Here is a 13,065-nt window from a genome sequence, read left to right as displayed (position 1 = left end):
GAATCACTCGTCACTCAAGGTTCCACTGTACCTCCTACCAAACGGGCTCACGCTAGTTCTGAGAGAATTCAGTTACTTGTTTACATAGTTGGGGGAGTTCTTGAGGGGTTTTGTGGCTTCACACTCTTGAAGCCAGCAATGGTTTGTTTCAACTCCCTGACTTTCTGGTTGTCTTCCCTGATGAGCTGGCAAAATTAAATGTCACCACTCTTTGTGCCTCGCTGAGTGGGCCAGGTTTTAGCACTGGTCCCAGGTATGCCAATAAAACTCCATGGCTGTGTCAACCTAGTAGATGGTATCATATCTGTACGTAGTAGCTTCAGGGAACAACAAAGGGTTTCCCCCAAGAGAAGTTGACTCATGAGAACATTAAAAAGGAACAACTAGCTATTGTGCAAGATAAATTAAAAACTTACCAGACCTATCCTCAACAATTTCTTAGTTTCCACTTGCACTTTGACCTGAAGTGAAATGTCTCTTAATAGGTTCTCTCCCAATATTCATTACTCAATCCACAAATTAATTTTCTTCATATGCAAATAAAATTGTCAACAAAAAAAGTTCACAAAACAGACCTTCATCAGGATTTTCACTTGTAATACGGGCAGCAATACAGTGACCTTTTGGCACAGGCTTATTCTTAGATTGGTTAAAATCAATTACACTGTCACCCCATGGAGATTCCCCAAAGAGGACTCGCACACAACGGATTCGATGCAGTGGAATGCCCATTGCAACCTAATAGTATAAAACAAAAGGTAAATTTAGTCCAACAGGTACACAACTCAATTTGAAAATATATCAAGAAATGTTCAACACAAAAACCTGTACCAGTATCCGATATAAGAATGTTAATGCATCTTTGAAAAATTATTTGAGCTACAACATTTATAAAGCAGATAGTGAAGCCAAATGTGGGATCTAACCAGCATCCCTGAACTATGCAGGCACACACTTGACCATGACCAGCTGGTTCAGTTGGTAATGAGTGTGTGCCTGGGAAGTTCAGGGATGCAGGTGTGATCCCATTGTATGGCCTCAATATCATCTCATTAGATGTATCACGGTCTAATGATTACATTATGCACTTAATGAGCATTACAATATGAAGTATGAGTCAACACTTACCTGTAGTTGTGCTGCTGGCAAATTTATGTCTGTAATCATTTCGGTGCAAGGGTGCTCCACCTGCAGACGAGGGTTCAACTCCAAGAAGAAGAAATTTCCATCGTTGTCATACAAGTACTCAACTGTGCCAGCATTAACGTAACCTACTAATTTTGCTAGGTTAACTGCAGCCTGTAAATAGGGTAAGGTTATCAGTATGATTCAGTAAAAAGGTTAGGTATAGAATGCTGATCAACATACACAGCATACGAATGTATAATATATAAGAAATAACCAAATGAGGTGTAAACCCCATATCTCGGGACCTAACAGGTACTCACCTAACTGTACTTGCCTAATTGTGCTTGCGGGGGTTGAGCTCTGGCTCTTTGGTCCTACCTCTCAACTGTTTATCAACTGATGCACAGATTGCCGAGCCTACTGGGCTCTATCATATATACATTTGAAACTGTGTATGAAGTCTGCCTCCACCACATCACTGCCTAATGCATTCCATCTGTTAACTACTCTGACACTGAAAAAGTTCCAACAACCCTGTGGCTCATTTGGGTACTCGGTTTCTGCCTGTGTCCCCTTGTTCGCGTACCACCCGTGTTAAACAGTATCTTTATCTACCCTGTCAATTCCTCTGAGAATTTTGTAGGTAATGATCATGTCTCCCCTTACTCTTCTGTCTTCTAGTGTCGTGAGGTGCATTTCTCGCAGCCTTTCTTCGTAACTCATGCCTCTTAGTTCTGGGACTAGCCTAGTGGCATATCTCTGAACTTTTTCAAGTTTCGCCTTGTGCTTGACAAGGTACAGGCTCCATGCTGAGGGCCACATACCCTAGGATTGGTCTTACATATGTGGTATACAAGTTTCTGAATGATTCCTTACACAGGTTCCTGAAGGCAGTTCTGATGTCAGCCAGCCTCGATTACGGCGCAGATGTTGTTCTTTTGATGTGGGCTTCAAGAGACAGGGTTGGTGTGATATCAACTCCTAGATCCTCCTCTCTGTCCATTTCATGAAGAACTTCATCTCCCATTCTGTATCCTGTGTCTGGCCTCCTATTTCCACTGCCTAGTTTCATTACCTTACATTTACTCGGGTTGAACTTTAGTAGCCATTTGTTGGACCATTCATGCAGTCTGTCTACGTCATCTTGTAGTCTCATATTGTCTTCCTCCGTCTTAATCCTCCTCATAATTTATGCATCATCAGCAAACAATGAGAGGAATGATTCTATACCATCTGGAAGATCATTTACATATATAACAGTATGGGTTTCATAGACTGAACCCTGCGGGACCCCACTGGTGATATCTCGCCAATCTGAGGCCTCACTCCGCACAGTGACTTGTTACTTGGGTACTCCCTTATCCAATGGAGTACCTTACCTTTCACTCTTGCCTGCATCTCCAGCTTTCGCACTAGTCTTTGGTGTGGCACTGTGTCGAAGGCTTTCTGGCAATCCAAAAATATGCGGTCCGCCCACCCCTCTCTTTCTTGTCTGATTCTCGTTGCCTGATCGTAGAATTCAATTAATCCTGTGAGGCATGACTTAACATCCCTAAAACCATGTTGGTGTTGTGACAAAATTCCTTCCCTCAATTTCACACAATTTTCTCCATTAGCTTGTATGGTATGCAAGTTAAGGACACTGGCCTGTAATTCAGTGCCTCCTGTCTATCCCCCCTTCTTGTATATCGAGACTACGTTTGCTGCCATCCAAATTTCTGGCAGTTCACCCGTTACCAGTGTTTGTTATACAGCATGGAGAGTGGCAGGCACAGTGCTTCTGTTCCTTCCTTTAGTAACCATGGCGATATTCCATCCGGGCCTATAGCCTTTGTCACATCCAACTCTCGCAAACGCTTCCTTCCATCTCCACTGGTAATCTCAAATTCCTCTAGTGTTGCTTGGTTAATTATTCCTTCTCTTATCTCTGGAACTTCTCCTTGCTCTAATGTGAAGACTTCCTGAAATTTCCTCACACACTTTCTTTGTCGTTTGTAGTGAATCTGTCTGCACCTATCCTCAGTTCCATTACCTGTTCCTTCACTGTTGTCTTTCTCCTGATGTGGCTGTGCAACAATTTGGGTTGGGTCTTAGCCTTGCTTGCTATGTCGTTCATATTGCCCTTCCGCCTCTCTTCTCACCCTGACGTATTCATTCCTGGCTCTCTGGTAACCTTCACTGCTCTCAAGTGTCCTGTTATTTCTATAGTTTCTCCATGTTCTTTTACTTTGCTGCTTAGCTACCTTACATCTCTGATTAAATCATGGGTTTCTCATCTGCATTTCATTTTTTACCTTTTGGGCTGTGATAAACTTTTCTGCTGCCTCCTCGCACTTATGTGTGATGTATTCCATCACGTCTTGCGGCGTCTTTCCTCTTGGCTCCGATTCCCATGTTATATCCGTTAGGAATTTTATCTCCTCGTAATTTCCCTTACGGAATGCTAGCCTTTTACTTTCAGTTCCCTTTCTCGAGTACTTTAGCCCTTCTTCGACCCGACACTCGAATGTCAGTACACTGATCGCTCATTCCTACTGGGGCTTCGAAGTCAATTTCCCTTATGTCGGAGTCATTCAGAGTGAAGACTAGGTCGAGTCTTGCTGGTTCATCATTTCCCCTCATCCTAGTGGGTTCCCTGACATGTTGGCTTAGAAAGTTTCTTGTCACCACCTCCACTAGTTTGGCTCTCCATGTATCGTCTCCTCCATGCAGTTCCCTGTTCTCCCTGTCTATCCTTCCGTAGTTGAAGTCCCCCATGATGAGCAGATGGGATCGATTTCTACAGGCAGCAGAGGCTGCTTTCTCAATTATGCTATTAACTGCCATGTTGTTTGTCATACTCTTGCCTGGGTCTTCTGTCATTTGGTGGAGGGTTATATATCACTGCTACTGCTACTACAGGTCCTCCCATCATCATGGTGCCTGTTATGTAGTCTCTAAACCCTTCACAGCCTGGGATAACCATCTCCTTGAAAATCCATTCCTTTCTCATGAATAGGGCCACTCCACCTCCTCCCCTATCCTCCCTCTCTTTCCTTAATACAGTGTAATCCTGGGGGAAGACCGCATTTGTTATGATTCCCGAGAGTTTTGTTTCCGTGATTCCAATTACATCTGGGTTTACTTCTTGTGTTCTTTCCCCAAGTTCACTCGCCTTGCTTGTAATCCCATCTATGTTCGTGTACATCACCTTGAAGCCGACTCTTTACTGTCCATCCACAGTTTGTTGATTCCACTGGAGTAGGTAAACATGGAGGGTCTGGGATGGGGATGGGGAGGGGGAAGGGGGGGCCCCTGGTTTGTGAGGGGAGCCGAGAGTGAGGGGGACCTGGGTTGTGGGGGGAGGGCTGGGAGGATCTGGTTTGGAGAGGGTAGGGGCGAAGTGGGGGCTTGGAGGGGGTGGGAGAGAAGGGAGGGCTTAGGGGGGATGGGGAAAAGAGGGGGATTTGGGGAAAAGAGGGGGGTTTGGGGGGGGAAGGGGAGGGAGGACTTGGGGGATGGGGGAGAAAGAAGGGCTTGGGGGAGAGGGGGAGGAGGGAGGGCATAGGGTGGTGGAGTGTAGGGGCTGGTAGGGCTTCTATTGGGTGGGAGATGGGTGTAATCCTCCTCCCACTGGGGCTGTTGAATTGCCTGTGGAGGGTTCCCCACTCCCTTCTGGAATCATAGGGTTCTGGGTTGTGGGTTCCCCCGATTCCTTTCCCTCTCCTTGTGCTCCTTCCTTGCTGCTGCTGCCCTCTGTCTCTCCTCATATCCCTCTGCAGGAATACCTTTTTGAACTTCAGTACACCGAGTAGGCTGCTCTTCTTTGCTAAAATTAACTCTTTTGTGTCCTCGCTTTTGAAAACTACTTTTATCAATCGATCTTTGTCCCTGTTGTACAAACAAGGTGTACTTGTAGGTGTAACCTTCAAACTGCAGGGATGTGGAGGGTGTAAAACTTCATCCCCTGTCCCCGCCTTCACTAGACCTACCTTCCCCGTGGCCTTTCAGGAGGGTTTCACACCTCCAAAAGGCCCAGATGTAAGAGGTGTAACATTTACATCAACAAAGCCACAAAATCTTGAACCAGCATTCATGGAATTAATAAAAATACCTGATTGAAGAGCATAAGCTATCGTGACATTAATGCACAGCCAGATGCACATAAAATATTTGAATATCTCAACCCACACATACGAAATTAGTGTCAACGTTTCTGTGCGTCCTGGACCCTAGCCATGATCGACGAACTGACATATCATCACACATTTAATTTTGTGTGGATTGAAAATGCTAATATTTTACATTTTACATAATATTTTATATAACCTGCTCCATCTTGTAGAAAACTTCTGGGTTAGCAATCACACATGGTGCTTCTTCAATTATTTTCTGATGTCTTCTCTGCACCGAGCAATCACGTCCGAACAGCGAAACTGCATTGCCATAAACATCGGCAATAATCTGCACCTCCAAATGACGAGCACACTCTGCTAATTTCATTATGAAAATAGGAGAACCAGGAACTTCTGCTTGCACCTGAAAATAAAACATGTCTTAATTTTAACACAGTACTGTAATGAATAAAAAAAAAAAGTTACAAATGGCCCTTCTGATAACCAATACCTACAAATACCAACAGATACCAAAAGGATATCCAAATATAGCACCTTCCTCCACAAATTAAAGGCATGTATATTGTATAATATACATGTTCATAAGCATACACAAAATTTCTAGCATACATAGTTCGTAGTCACACAATAATTAATATAAACCTATTGTACAGAAAACAAATGTTTAAATTTCTTTAGATTTATATAAATAAAATATACGAAACTAACCTGTCGAAAAAGAGCAGGAAAATTATCCTCCGACTCAGTCTTGCGGATTCCTTTTCCTCCCCCTCCTTCAGAAGCTTTAATCATAACAGGAAATCCAATTTTCTTGGCAGCATTGAGTGCTTCTTCTACGGTCTCGACACATCCCTGCTTATATAACTCGTGTGGGATTTTCAATCTGGGACCAGAGTCACTTTCAGTGTATTCTGCCTTTAGACCTGCCGAATATGGGAAAATATAGGCAGGCAATTTAAATGACCTATACAACAAATATAGTCCTCTAGAACCTATTATTTGTTAGTAAATAACAAATACAGGAACTAACAGTTACCTTAAAGAAATACTGTATTTACAAATAAATTTTACTGACATGTATCATAGAAGTCCAAATAAATGCTGTTCCTTTTCAATCTTTTTTTTTTGGTCTTGGGAACAGTTCATCCCAGAAGAGAGTCAGCTAGCTCCCACAGAAATGAGGGGAACAAGTTGGGGATGAAGAGCTACTTCTGAGAGTCCCCACCTGGATTTCTGGGAATCCCCATTCAGTAGCTCCCCCAATATCATCACACAAATGAGCTTCAGAGAAACCCAGCTTAATACCCCATATCTAAAAGTCGAATGTGGACTCTGGGACTGGAAGGACAGTCGACATCAGGCTCTTGCAGGGGGTGATTAGATCAACTGGGCCGCCATCTGGTAGTGGATGGAAATTTACAAACGGTAATGATTATTTGCATTATTTTCCTCAGGATTACAAATTTGTCTAAGCAGTTATTGGTTTTTGAAGCATTTTGGCTTCCTAGCAAGGATTTTTTCCTTGGTTTCTGCAGTGATCTCCAATCCTCGGGGGTTCCCCTTCACCTCCTTGAGCAGATTAGATTCTGGTCCTGGTCACCTGTAGGAGCTCATGGGTCTAGAGGCCTGGGGTCTCCCAAGGTTTGATCATTACTAAGTTGTAGCATTAGGAAGCTAGTGAAGGGACCCTACCAGAAAAAATCCATAAAATGAACAGCACACAATGAGATCACATATAAAGTACAGGGTACAGTACTTTATATCTACGAGGAAAGCTTTGGAGCAGGACAGCAGGATGCCGATTCAGTCCTCGGTGTTCAACATACTCCCAATAAGTATAAGAAATATTGCCATAACAATGGTGGATATCTTCAAGAGAAAACTAGATAGCTTTCTTCATGAAGGGTGTGGTGGATAAGTGGGCTTGTGGGCCACTCCCAGCAACAGCCTGTTGCACCAAGCTCTCAGGTCAAGCCTGACCTCAGGCCAGACTTGGGGAGCAAAAGAACTCCCAAAACCCCATCAGATCCTGCCACTCTGCTTTAAAGACTTCCTTCAAATATTTGCTGGTGATGATTACAAATATACATTATTTTATTATTTTAGATTATATTGCAATGATGATGCACACTAACCTGAGCCAGACCACGGAAGAGTCGGTATGTTTGCTGTTTGGGCAACTATACTCGATGCAATTTTGTCGCCAAGTGCCCACATGGCCTTTTCAGGTGGACCAATAAATGCTATGCCATTCTTGTGTAGCTTTGCTGCAAAATATCACGTTCCAAATTAAAGGTCAACCAAAAATTTAACATGGTATTTAAATACAGGAAACTGTTCGACCTTCATATAAACAAGGGGGTTGGAGCAAGGATGGTCGATAAGGTATTATGAGATTGTATTATAGTGCTATAATGTTTCCTCAAGAGTTCTATTGCTTAATGTGTATTATTTAATACATATTAACAAAAATTCTAAAGTAGAAATAAAATGTTAAACTACGTACTGTACACTCAAATGAATTTACCTGGTAGTTCGGGGTACTCTGAGGCATGACCCCAACCAGCCCAGACACCATCTGCATCATAACGAGTGGCAATATCAAGAATGAGCTTCACATTGGCATAGTTATTGTTGTTTGCCCCTCCAGGTACCCACACTGTGGTATCGGCCAGTTTGACATACTCTGCTCCAGCTGAAAATACAAGCCAAATTACTTATTTATTTCTTCTCTGCAAAATTTCATGCAATATACTGTATTTATAATAATTATACACAAAATTTGAACTTTATTAAAAATATTTATCACTGTACTGTATTTTGTCATTGAATACTATTTTATTTTTGTTATTCATTAAATTTTCTTCAACTCCAGAATTTGTTACAAAAGAAATAACTGCTAGGATAATCCTCATGAATTTTTCAGATTAAAAATAAGCCAAGCAGATACTAGGTTAGTTTACTGTGTACACAAAAACTCACACTAGTTAAGAATATTTAAACCACAAGAAACTTCCATGGGAAATGATACAACCATACAAAAATATTGCAAAATTTATACCAAGAATAACAATTATAACTCTTATAGCTTGGTGGCTTCAATACAAGTTGTACCATCAAGCACGCATAACACTTTTGATAGCCATTTCAATTATTGAAAACAAACATAATTGGTTATGCATTTATGTTGACGTCTGAACATAGTGGAATAGGCGTGAACACTCACAATAAACCAAAAACAACTATTTACTTTATACTACCTTTAAGATCCTCGGGGGTAACCATTCCAATGAAATGAAAGGCATGATCATTTCTAAACACCTCATAAGCCCACTTGCGGATGCTACGCATACACTTGACTGCAGCGATGCCATTGTTTGCAATGAGGATCTGACCAAAGAATTCAATATTAATAAAAGTTCGATTTGCATTTCCATTTACCCCCCTAAATGCGGTCATTGTCATATGTTGATCATCTAGTGTAATGTCTCTGTTTGCAATGGAACGTTGACCCCTGTCCAGGCCAAAACATGAGTAGATACAACATTTATTGTTTAGAATTTTAAACACAGATCTACAATTTCAAAAGAATAAACATTAATTACTTTTGTTTTTTTGACAGTCAGGGTGACAATTTTGATAGCCACATTTAGATAGAGTAACATTAATACTGTGCATGCATTACATATAAAATTACTACCGTGTTCTGAAAGAATGCATTGCATATCTTCACATTTGTCAACTACTGTACTTTCCTGTATTAATCACATCAATGCAGTATGGAATATAAAGCTAAATTGTCAATATTTAACTCACTCTTGTGATAACTTTCTTGCCTCCAAACTTCCTGACAAATTCTTGCGGTGTGGCAACAGTGAACTCCTTCTGATCAGGAGAACGAGCACCAATCTGCGATATTCCTGCCATCCAGAATTTTGAGGGCAAATCTTCTGGTGTGTCTGGAAGAAAACACATTACCAATTACTGTATTGATAAATTTTTATTAAAAACTTGCAGATACAGTATATAACTCCTGTTGTCGTGGCTTGGAAACCTGTATTTAGGTTCATCAAGGAACCACCTACCTGGGCCAACTGGACCAACCCACATCTATTGGCTAAATTCCCAGATATTTATTTTACTATTAGATGAGCAGACATCAAGTGGAAGAAAACATACGATTCCGTCATACAAGGGGCACTGAACCGATTCTGTCATATGAGAGCATTTAACTCGGGTCCCTTAATTACGAGCTAAGGCTGTAGACCATTGTGCTACAGCACCTTTATTGGGGCACACTGTTCCACATCACGTGCTTTCATGGGCTTTATTATTGTATAGAATTAATAACGAAAGCACCCGAGATAACATCGTTTGGATGTGATGGAACTGACATCACATCCAAATGAGGATGTGGTGGCTCAGGCAGGGAAAAAGGAAACTTACCTGGGGTAGACTGCAGAGTGTACAGGTCATTGCTGGGGTTAAGGAACCTACCTGGGGTAGACTGCAGAGTGTACAGGTCATTGCTGGGGTTAAGGAACCTACCTGGGGTAGACTGCAGAGTGTACAGGTCATTGCTGGGGTTAAGGAACCTACCTGGGGTAGACTGCAGAGTGTACAGGTCATTGCTGGGGTTAAGGAACCTACCTGGGGTAGACTGCAGAGTGTACAGGTCATTGCTGGGGTTAAGGAACCTACCTGGGATAGACTGCAGAGTGTGCAGGTCATTGCTGGGGTTAAGGAACCTACCTGGGGTAGACTGTAGAGTGTACAGGTCATTGCTGGGGTAAAGGAACCTACCTGGGGTAGACTGCAGAGTGTACAGGTCATTGCTGGGGTTAAGGAACCTACCTGGGGTAGACTGCAGAGTGTACAGGTCATTGCTGGGGTTAAGGAACCTATCTGGGGTAGACTGCAGAGTGTACAGGTCATTGCTGGGGTTAAGGAACCTACCTGGGGTAGACTGCAGAGTGTGCAGGTCATTGCTGGGGTTAAGGAACCTACCTGGGGTAGACTGCAGTGTGCAGGTCATTGTTGGGGTTAAGGAACCTACCTGGGGTAGACTGCAGAGTGTGCAGGTCATTGTTGGGGTTAAGGAACCTACCTGGGGTAGACTGCAGAGTGTGCAGGTCATTGCTGGGGTTAAGGAACCTACCTGGGGTAGACTGCAGAGTGTGCAGGTCATTGTTGGGGTTAAGGAACCTACCTGGGGTAGACTGCAGAGTGTGCAGGTCATTGTTGGGGTTAAGGAACCTACCTGGGGTAGACTGCAGAGTGTGCAGGTCATTGTTGGGGTTAAGGAACCTACCTGGGGAAGACTGCAGAGTGTGCAGGTCATTGTTGGGGTTAAGGAACCTACCTGGGGTAGACTGCAGAGTGTACAGGTCATTGCTGGGGTTAAGGAACCTACCTGGGGTAGACTGCAGAGTGTGCAGGTCATTGCTGGGGTTAAGGAACCTACCTGGGGTAGACTGCAGAGTGTGCAGGTCATTGTTGGGGTTAAGGAACCTACCTGGGGTAGACTGCAGAGTGTGCAGGTCACTGTTGGGGTTAAGGAACCTACCTGGGGTAGACTGGGAGGGGTGCGGGTCATCGCTGGATAGACTCGAGCTACTCGGGGTAAGCTGCTGGTCATCAGAGGCGAATGGATCCATGGCCAGGGAAGGGTGGTGTGCACCGCCTACCACAATATATAGGACTAGGGACCAAAAGTTGCGCGCTGCTGCTCTCAGAGTGTCCCGTAAGGCCGGGAACATTCCTGGGCCCCACCACCTTCACCCCACAACAACACCAACACCTTCACACAGTAAACAAAAGCACATGATGGACTAGTTTAACGAGGGTTACACGAGACATGTGCGCCGCGTATGGACTGCGACAGGCAACTGGTCGTTTCTCTCTCACTGCTCACTCACCTCAGGTACGGCCAGGGGCTGACAGGTTTTTTTTTTTTTTTTTTTTTTTGGTGTTAATGAAACTTGTGATGCGAGGCAGGAGCGGCAGCGGCCGTGACCCTCGGTGACTAGCGACACACTGACACCCTGCGCCTTCTTCCCTTTATACTCGCCTCATGTAAGCCTTACTGATCGCTATTGCTAAAGTATTTACCAGACGTTCGAGTAACTGAAGGCTAGGTACTAAATAAATTCCTATTATAATCTTTGCTAAGCTTAAATTAAGGCTACATTTTCTAAGAAATTAAATAATAACATCTTTATTTAGCAATCAAAGTTGTACTCTGTAACTCTAATCTAAAGAATAAAAGAGTTTACATATAGTTATTTGCAAGCTATATAACTTTTAATTTAAAAAAATCTAACATACATGAGAAGATTACCAAATATACATTCATCGTTCAATACTTGCTAACAATAAATAATATATGTTATGAGAGAGTATAATGAATTACATTAATAGTACTTGGCAATAGCGGTACTACGTTTGCCAATTATGCCATTTGCGGTTTTTATTTATACAGTTTATTATGTTGTTATTACGCTTAAAACTTCATAACATGTAAAAATGTTTTATAGCGTTTGTTAGCGTATAAGTTTCTTAAACATATTTTGGAAAATGTTACTTTATATAAGAAAAATAGATGCTCTTAAGAAGAGTAACTGTCAACAGCGTCCAGTCAGCTGATGGTGGGCTGTTGCGGCGGCGGCGGCGGCGGCGGCGGCGGCGGCGGCGGCTGTCAGACCATGTGACGTCACACACCGCCCCTACAGTATGTGCCAATTAATTAACAACGACCGTATATATATATATACCTCGAGAGCTATACACCCTCTTCTCGGTGTATGAACATGCTAGTTTACTTTAGTCAATTGGTTGGTGTGGTTTGTTTTATAGTTTAGCTCATATACTAATCAACACCACATGTCCGTAGTATTAAGAGAGTTTTACCTGAATTTACATGAGGTCCACTAATACTAGTGGCGTCGACGAGGACAGGAAGCCGGTGGCTTGTCAAATGTCCCCCAATTTTTCCTGGTGATCTTTTCCGGCTGTATTTTAAAACCCAGCAGAGTTTTGGGGTTTACGGCTTCGGCGGGTAAGCGGTTCCACGGGGTTTACCCTTAAACCGAGTACACTGCCGAGAGGTAGTGTACTTACCTAGTTGTGCTTGCGGGGGTTGAGTTTCGGCTCTTTGGTCCCGCCTCTTAACCGTCAATCAACTGGTATACAGGTTCCTGAGCCTGTTGGGCTCTGTCATATCTACATTTGAAACTGTTGTATGGAGCCAGCCTCCACCACATCACTTCTTAGTGAAATCCATTTCTTAACTACTCTAACACTAACAAAATTCTTTCTAATGTCTCTGTGGCTTATTTGGATACTAGGTTTCTACCTGTGTCCCCTTGTTCTTGTACCACCCGTGTTAAAAGTATTGGCTTTGTCTACCCAGTCAGTTTCCCTGAGAATCTTGTAGATGGTAATCACTCCCTTACCTCTTTTGTCTTCTAGTGATTTAAGGTTTAATTCCAATTGTCTTTGCTAGTAGCTCACAACCCTCAGCTCAGGTTCTAGTCTTGTGGCATACCTCTAAACTTTCTCTAACGTTGTCTTGTGCTTGACTGCATACCTCAGGATTGGTCTGATATATGTGGTATACAAGGTCCCTGAATGATTCCTTACGTAACTTTCTAAAGGCAGTTCTTATGTTCGCCAAAGATGCATTTGCCGCTGATGATATCCTTCTGATGAAGGCTTCAGGGGACAGGTCTCGTGTGATATCAACCCCCAGATTTCTCTCTCCTGATTCTTGAAGGGTTTCATCTCCCAAATGGGACCTTGTATCTGTCCTCCTGCTCCCTAC

At 43.0% G+C, this 13,065-nt stretch overlaps 1 protein-coding gene across 8 annotated transcripts in view; it reads right to left on the bottom strand.

The window, feature by feature from the left end:
* The window catches only part of ACC (acetyl-CoA carboxylase), a 105,765-nt gene extending 94,473 nt beyond the window's left edge, over nucleotides 1–11,292 (bottom strand). For 7 of the 8 annotated variants that reach the window (XM_045738928.2, XM_045738921.2, XM_045738922.2 and 4 more), the window contains exons 1-9: nucleotides 10,810–11,138; nucleotides 9,060–9,202; nucleotides 8,504–8,633; nucleotides 7,771–7,938; nucleotides 7,379–7,510; nucleotides 5,952–6,166; nucleotides 5,437–5,646; nucleotides 1,129–1,299; nucleotides 576–738 (exon numbers count right to left, since the gene is read on the bottom strand). In XM_045738928.2, the coding sequence (XP_045594884.2) occupies nucleotides 576–738; nucleotides 1,129–1,299; nucleotides 5,437–5,646; nucleotides 5,952–6,166; nucleotides 7,379–7,510; nucleotides 7,771–7,938; nucleotides 8,504–8,633; nucleotides 9,060–9,202; nucleotides 10,810–11,002 (1,525 nt within the window). In that variant the 5' untranslated portion in view covers nucleotides 11,003–11,138. Of the gene's footprint in view, nucleotides 1–575; nucleotides 739–1,128; nucleotides 1,300–5,436; nucleotides 5,647–5,951; nucleotides 6,167–7,378; nucleotides 7,511–7,770; nucleotides 7,939–8,503; nucleotides 8,634–9,059; nucleotides 9,203–10,809; nucleotides 11,139–11,161 lie in introns of those variants that run through there. The other variant, XM_045738929.2, reaches the window with a different exon arrangement.
* Nucleotides 11,293–13,065: the final 1,773 nt, after the last annotated feature.

The sequence above is a fragment of the Procambarus clarkii genome, chromosome 43 (assembly GCF_040958095.1).
Source record: "Procambarus clarkii isolate CNS0578487 chromosome 43, FALCON_Pclarkii_2.0, whole genome shotgun sequence".
Classification (NCBI taxonomy): domain Eukaryota; kingdom Metazoa; phylum Arthropoda; class Malacostraca; order Decapoda; family Cambaridae; genus Procambarus; species Procambarus clarkii.
Note: the sequence above shows the minus strand (reverse complement) of the source record. Positions and strands in the feature narration are given on the sequence as shown.